At 40.0% G+C, this 7,783-nt stretch overlaps 1 protein-coding gene across 3 annotated transcripts; it reads left to right on the forward strand.

The window, feature by feature from the left end:
• Positions 1 to 1,376: 1,376 nt before the first annotated feature.
• On the forward strand, positions 1,377 to 7,152 carry LOC309474701 (trypsin-like). 3 transcript variants are annotated; one of them, XM_082137282.1, is made up of 6 exons: positions 1,377 to 2,616; positions 2,695 to 2,963; positions 3,055 to 3,200; positions 3,403 to 3,748; positions 6,719 to 6,831; positions 6,971 to 7,152. In XM_082137282.1, the coding sequence occupies exons 1-6, from the start codon at positions 2,318 to 2,320 to the stop codon at positions 6,983 to 6,985; spliced, it is 1,188 nt and encodes a 395-aa protein (XP_081993408.1). In that variant the 5' UTR covers positions 1,377 to 2,317; the 3' UTR covers positions 6,986 to 7,152. The 3 variants fall into 3 exon arrangements, with proteins under 3 accessions (XP_081993408.1, XP_081993409.1, XP_081993407.1); XM_082137283.1 differs by having other exon boundaries at positions 1,377 to 2,366; positions 2,448 to 2,616; positions 6,719 to 7,152; XM_082137281.1 differs by having other exon boundaries at positions 6,719 to 7,152.
• The last annotated feature ends 631 nt before the right edge of the window (positions 7,153 to 7,783 follow it).

The raw sequence follows: 7,783 nt of genomic DNA on the forward strand, positions 1-7,783 counted from the left end.
CGTGGTCTCGAGACAACATTTTGAGGGAACAATATATTTTTCTCGTGGCCAGCCCACGACTTCATATTTTGAGAGAACGACATTTATCGTGGCCACGTGGTTATGTGGTTCTCGTGGTTATGTTGAGGGAACCACACCGGTCAATACATGTAACCATAGCCTATAGCCTACAGCAGTCGGAGATGGAGATGACTGATGAAATAACATTTTACTTTGAATTAGGAATGTAATGTAAATATATAGTGCGCTTTCTGGCATTAAGACATGGGTACGTTATACGTGAAAGACACCTGAAGCGCATTCTTAAGTTGAATGGGCTTTTTCGTCGGAAATTTGCTGGTTTGAATGAAATACTCGGGTCACGAATAAAGTCCCATTTAAGGCAAAAAAATTAAATAATATTAATTATGAGAAACTTAAATTAACAAATAATAAAGTAAATTATGCCCGGGGTAAAAGGAGAGCCCGTGTCGCGTGTGAAGATTCGGTTCCCACATGTTATAAAACTCGTAGAGAAACGGATGTCGATCCCACGACAAAACTAAGTAAACCGAACATGCCCCCTCCCGGTCACCGTACTACGGATCTGCAACAGTAATAGAAACTATATAGAAATTCACATGCATAGTTTTAAATGTTAGAGTAAGTGTTCAAATAGCCTATTTAGTTTCTCTTTCATTGATTTTATGTAATGTTTGAATAATAAAATGATCCAAAATATATACATTTACATAAGCACTTATTAAGCAGTTTGATTTATTTTGAGATAATAAAATACAAAGCATGGGAGAGAATGTGAGTTGATTATTTAGAGAAGACATTCGTCTTCACACAGCAATTAAAGCTCAGTTTATCTGGATTTGTGACAGATAAAAAATTTTTTAAAAAGGTGTTGGTGAAAAACAAGTAGACAATTGACGGTATTTAAGACACTAATTATGACATAAGTAACAGCATGTGGCCGTTGTCAATTTTACATAGTCATTATAAAAGTGTATCAGAGGGCAGGTGACTCAGTGAGTGCTGCAATAGTGCTTCAAGCAATCCATTTTATAATGTTTAATCTTCATGAAGAAACCCAGAAAGAACATGTGAAAAAAAATATTCATAATGATTACATTTTTCAAAGTAAATCAAGGGGCTTCATCAACGACAACAATTTTGGCAATAAATAATCTCAGAGAAGAAGCAAGAAAAACAAAGCTGATCAACACCATGACATAATTTGAATATAATATATTTATATTTTCCTTATTATAGTTCCAATTTTTTTTATATATATATATATATATATATATATATATATATATATATATAGGCTATATTTAGGGTCCAATTCTCACTATTAACTTACACAAAGACTTTTGCCTCAATAAACTCCTAATTACAGCTTATTAATCGTTAGTAACATAGTTAGTTAGAAGTATTGGGTAGGATTATGGGATGTAGAATATGGTAATGTAGAATAAGGCATTAATGTGTGCTTTATAAAAACTAAACAGCCAATATCCTAGTAATATGCATGCTAATAAGCAGCTAGTTAATAGTGAGAATTGGACCCTAAATTAAAGTATTACCATATTGTACCATTTGTAGATTTCAGTAATATTCTGTGTAAAATATAATGCAAGATATGTTAGTTTATATCAGGGTTTCTCAAACTCGGTCCTGGAGGGCCACTGTCCCGAGTTTGAGAAACCCTGGTTTATATGGATATATATTTTATTTTATTTTATTTATTATATTGATTTTTTTTCTCTCTTTTTTTTTGTTTACATTATTATAATTATCTGAATATATTAGATTGACTAATTATTCTAAGTTGGAACAAAAGGCAACAAATGATTAAATAACATGAACACCCTGCCCAAATAAGACAGAAATTAACAAAACTCTTAATCTCTGAAATAAAATGTATTTATCATTTAAGATGTTTAGATCTAGAATACATGTTTAACAGGTCTGCATTGTGAAAACAGGGCGAGGAGCAGAAAATAATAATAAAAACAGATTAGTGAGACATTAGAGTGATTAAACAAGTGACAAGCAGAGACTCAATAAGAGAATATAAAAAGGGTTTGTGAGAGGCAAAGAGACCAAATCCACTATCTCCATCCATTCTGCAAGACAAGAGATGGTTTGAGAAGATGTGGAGGTTAACGTGTGTCAGTTTGGCCCTGCTCTTATCTGTTCAAGGTAAGGACTAACACTTAATGTTTAAGGTAGACATTTTATCAGCACTAAACATTTCTGCAATAGTCCTGTTGTCTTGAGGATGTCACATGCAGATGGATGTCTATAAAATCATTCCTCATTAATGTGTGCTACCATCTCTTCCACCACAGGTTCACTTTCTCAGTTGAATGGTAAGAGCTCGTCTCATTCTTCAGATGTTCATATGAATCACGGAAATGTGCATGTGAGCAATCTCTCTTTTTCTCACATAGTTTGTGGACAAGCCCCTCTAAACACCCGTATTGTGGGTGGTGTGAATGCCGCTGAAGGGTCGTGGCCATGGCAGGTCAGTCTGCACAGCTCTACCTTTGGAGGTCATTTTTGCGGAGGATCCCTCATCAACAATGAATGGGTGCTGACGGCAGCTCACTGTTTACCTGGGTAAGATTCACCTAAACAAACATTAATTGGTCAAATATATTGTTTTCTTTTCTCACTGTATTCTATGACTGTTTTCAGTGTCAGTGCATCTAGTCTCCGTGTGTACTTGGGAAGGAGGACACAACAGGGAGTCAATACCAATGAAATCAGTAGAAATGTCGTCACAATCATCGTCCACCCCTCCTACGACAGCAACACACATGACAATGACATCGCTCTGCTGCGCTTGTCCTCCACCGTTACCTTTAATGACTATATTAGACCCGTGTGTCTGGCAGCCCAGAACAGCATCTTCAGTGCCGGCACCAGCAGCTGGATCACAGGGTGGGGAGATGTTCAGTCTGGAGGTACAAACACATACAAACTCATTCGTTTACACATACATCTACTCATAACAACACAAATATATGATTGTGTGTTTGTGTGTACCCTGTTCAGTGAGCCTAGCTGCTCCTGGGACTCTGCAGGAAACTATGGTTCCAGTGGTGGCTAATGATCAATGTAATACTCTGCTGGGTTCTGGATCTGTTACCAACAACATGATCTGTGCTGGTTTATTGGAGGGAGGCAAAGACACCTGCCAGGTACAACAGTCAACCAGATCATCATTAATGTGCACATCAAAACATGCTGCATGTCTGAAAGTCCATTATGTTTTTCTAATATATCTTGACACAAAAACGTCTGTCTGTGCTTCTTTTTTATATATGCAGCCTATGTGATTCTTTCTGGCCATGTTTGATGAGAAGTTAGTCCCATAAAGAAAAACCCTCTGTCTCTCTGTAGGGTGACTCTGGAGGTCCAATGGTGAGCAAGCAATGTTTGGTGTGGGTTCAGTCTGGTATCACCAGCTGGGGTTATGGCTGTGCCGATCCCAACGCACCTGGTGTTTACACGCGTGTTTCACAGTATGAGAGTTGGATCTCCACCACCATTGTCCAGAATCTCCCAGGATTTGTCGTCTTCAACCCTACAAGGACATGCCAACCTATTTCTACGACCCTACCTGTTTCTACTACATCTCCTACTTCTACCACCTCAACCGCTTCTACCACATTACCTACTTCTACTACCTTAAGAACTTCTACTACTTCAACAACAACTACTACCCTAAGACCTCCACCCAATCAGAGTAACTCTCTCTCACACACACTCTCCTAGACAAGAGATAGTCCTCCCAAAAGTGAGAAAATATTTGAGTGGACTATACCTTTAAAGGGGTCATGTTCCTTAAAGCTGCAGTCCGTAACTTTTGTGGGTCAAAAATTATACCAAATACATTTCTGAGCAAGTACATGACCAGCCAGTGTTCAAAACGATCTGCTTGCCTTAGCTCGATTCAAAACGTCCATCCATCCATCCATCTTCTTCCGCTTATCCGGGACCGGGTCGCGGGGGCAGCAGTCTAAGCAGGGATGCCCAGACTTCCCTCTCCCTAGACACTTCCTCCAGCTCTTCCGGGGGGACACCGAGGCGTTCCCAGGCCAGCCGGGAGACATAGTCCCTCCAGCGTGTCCTAGGTCTTCCCCGGGGTCTCCTCCCGGTGGGACATGCCCGGAACACCTTCCCGGGAAGGCGTCCAGGAGGCATCTGGAAAAGATGCCCGAGCCACCTCAGCTGGCCCCTCTCGATGTGGAGGAGCAGCGGCTCTACTCTGAGCTCCTCCCGAGTGACTGAGCTTCTCACCCTATATCTAAGGGATCGCCCAGCCACCCTACGGAGAAAGCTAATTTCGGCCGCCTGTATCCGGGATCTTGTCCTTTCGGTCATGACCCACAGCTCATGACCATAGGTGAGAGTAGGAACGTAGATTGACCGGTAAATCGAGAGCTTCGCTTTGTGGCTCAGCTCCTTCTTCACCATGACAGACCGGTACAGCGACCGCATTACTGCAGAAGCTGCACCGATCCGTCTGTCAATCTCCCGTTCCATCCTTCCCTCACTCGTGAACAAGACCCCAAGATACTTGAATTCCTCCACTTGAGGCAGGAACTCTCCACCAACCTGAAGCGGGCAAACCACCCTTTTCCGACTGAGAACCATGGCCTCGGATTTGGAGGTGCTGATTCTCATCCCAGCCGTTTCACACTCGGCTGCAAACCGTCCCAGTGCATGCTGAAGGTCCTGGTCTGATGGGGCCAACACGACAACATCATCCGCAAAGAGCAGATATGAAATTGTGTGGTCCCCAAACCTGACCCCCTCCGGCCCCTGGCTGCGCCTAGAAATTCTGTCCATAAAAGTTATGAACAGAACCGGCGACAAAGGGCAGCCCTGCCGGAGTCCAACATGCACCGGGAACAAGTCTGACTTACTGCCGGCAATGCGAACCAAGCTCCTGCTCCGTTCGTACCGGTTAAGCTTGTAATAATGTTTTTAATTCTAGTGGTACTGGTGCATTTCCGCAGGAAATTCGAGCATGTCTTTGCGTCATTACGTCACATCTGAACATATAAAGAAGGAGTCTCGGCTAGTAGGCTATGTTGCGTGTGAGGATGTTGGAGGTGGAGATTTATAGCCTTTTCTGATAGCACTTGATATAATTAAACTTATCAATTTGATGGTGGATCCAGAAAGGTTAAAACGACAATCACCAGTGACGACTGGAGATTCACCCGTTGTAAAACGCAAACTTCGGACTGGCTACAGAAAAAAAGAGACTGCAACCGGGCCCACGCGAAAACAAGGATAAATATCGGAAGGGCATTAAATGTAGTCACGCAATGCTGATGTTGTTAACATTAACAATTTGAGAAGAAAGTATAATTTGCACGGTTTGACGTGATATGATAAGCGATCGTTAGATTTAATCAGCACAATTTACTGCAATGCTTTTTTTCCCTTAGTTGGTCAGAACAAAAGTGGATGTTACTTACTTGTTCAGATGACATTTTCCGGGTGAAAATTCTTATGTTGGTCATACTTCCAAAAAGTATAATCTGTGATTCTGAATGACAGTATCCACACCGGTGCGGTGATTGACAGCCGCACATTCTCCTCAAATTATTGGATTCATCCGCGCTGTGCCGTGCCGAGGCACAACCCACGTAAAGTTGATAATTCCACGAATAACTGCAATTGCAGATTTCGAACAGAGATGGTGACAAAGAGGAAAAACTACATACTGCAGCTTTAAGGTTTACTTAATGTTAATAAAGAGTTTTGCATTAAAAAACAAACAAATATATATGCGGAAAAATTATTATTTTCAACTGTCAGTAAATGACCACAGTTATGATTGGCTAACGTTATTGCATAGGAAACAGGATCAACGCCCACTCCCTATTGCATGCGAGTAAGTGTTTTGAAAACATTATCCATATAAAATCATAATTTACAGATAAAGCATTATGAAATAATTTACTTATGGTTTGTGATGCAGTTACTGTCGGATCCAATACAGTTGGATGCTCCATCTTTAAACAAAAGTTTATTTGCAAACTCTTCATTACGTGCCTCATTTACAAAACAAAATGCTCCAAACAAAAATATAATCCTCTGACGTGATCCGGCAGGGACACCATTAAAATAAACCATCCAGTTGTTTCCAATGCTGGGATCCTTCTGTAAAGTCTGTACAGAGATGCAAACATCCATTTAAAATGCACACGTCAAAACCAACGTTCTATTTTCTTCTATTTGTCCTGTTGTAGACAAAGTGTGTGTAGTATGTCAGAAACTGAATGCACATCTGTACTGTATCCAGTGTAAAGAGCATTAGTATTTATAATGGGTTCTATTTGCTTTTGACGTGATGCTCACTTCCAGTGTAGGAACATGTCAGTGACTGAATGCCAGTGTATGGGGCCTATTTTGCGATGATGTATAACTATTCATCGATGTCTTGCTCTGAAGGCAGTCATATGCAAATATATTTGCCCATGTTACATCACAGATCCTAGAATATCAAAACGAGCCATTTTTGGACCTTGATTAAATAACTGTTTTGCTTATAATGAGGAAGACGTTTTAAGCTATGAAACTTGCAGGATGCTTTGGTTCTTATATGTCAAACGATAAAGGAAAATTTGATTTCTCATGTCAAGACCCCTTTAACACCACTTCTCTGCATAATGCTTGTTTAAATGTCTTTTTGGTGTAGTCTCAAACTCTTGTCAAGGGAGATGTGGTGAGAGATTTGACATCCGTAACCGCTGCAACTGCAATCATCACTGTAGCAGAAACTGCTGCTTGGATTATAGAAGGCAATGCAGAGTAAGTCGAAATACACAGACAAATACATAAACAACTGTTCATAGTTCTGGAACACAATTCAAACATGATTCAAATTCTTAAAAGTCTTCAGCTCTGTTTTTTTTTTTTTTTGTGTGTGTGTGTGTGTTTTTCTCTGCAGGGGATTAGTGGATAACCTTGGTTCGCACAATCTTCTAAATGGCTCACCTGCATATTTCACATCAAATAAATAGTATTCAAAAATATAATTTTAAACCAGAACAGAATGAATCAGATTTAGATTCATTTCTTCAAAAATGATTTGCAATGAAAGTCTTTTCCTCCCTCAGACTAATGATTTATGTGAGTGTATGAAAGGTGTTTATATTGTCATGGTACAAACGACATGCTTGTGTCTACAAGGATGTACAGTAATAAAGTGATAAAATCATTGCTCAATAGTCATCTAAACAGGTGATAAAATATTTAAAATTATATTATCAGACTTTTATGTTATATTTCTTTGTTGAAAGTTGCAAGTAGCAAACCATGAGAGAACCACATTGAGTTCCCACACAGAGAAATATTAACCCTTATTTTCTCACCACAAATATTGAGTCGTCACCCAGCCTCTCAAAGATGCATCACAGTGTGCACTATTAAAAAAAAAACATATAGGCCTACATTGAAATGGATCTTGAGATGTAGAGGCATGTAAAGAGATTCTTTGCGGAACGTCCTGTTCCTCTAGCTCTAACTGCAGAGCACTGCACCAGCAATGCCAAAGTCATGGGAATTGTTTCTGAAGGAATGCATGAACGGTATACTTTCAATGTAATATAATGTTAGTTGCTGTGGATAAAAGAATCTGTCAAAATGCATAAAACGTAGAACAGTCTTCTAGTAGCAACCTTGCATGGAGGAGCCAACAAATGGCCATTTTCAACAAACAGTTCAAGGGATCAGAAAACCCAGCGACGGAACTGAACATAAA

This window comes from Leuciscus leuciscus (assembly GCF_965113295.1).
Source record: "Leuciscus leuciscus genome assembly, chromosome: 14".
Classification (NCBI taxonomy): domain Eukaryota; kingdom Metazoa; phylum Chordata; class Actinopteri; order Cypriniformes; family Leuciscidae; genus Leuciscus; species Leuciscus leuciscus.

Excerpts from the sequence above, each read along its gene's own strand:
- LOC309474701 (XM_082137281.1), top strand. The coding sequence starts at position 2,318 with ATGTGTGCTACCATCTCTTCCACCACAGGTTCACTTTCTCAGTTGAAT. Across the intron at positions 2,617-2,694 it reads GCAGCTCACTGTTTACCTGG|TGTCAGTGCATCTAGTCTCC; the intron begins GTAAGATTCACC and ends GACTGTTTTCAG. Across the intron at positions 3,749-6,718 it reads AAGACCTCCACCCAATCAGA|TCTCAAACTCTTGTCAAGGG; the intron begins GTAACTCTCTCT and ends TTTTTGGTGTAG.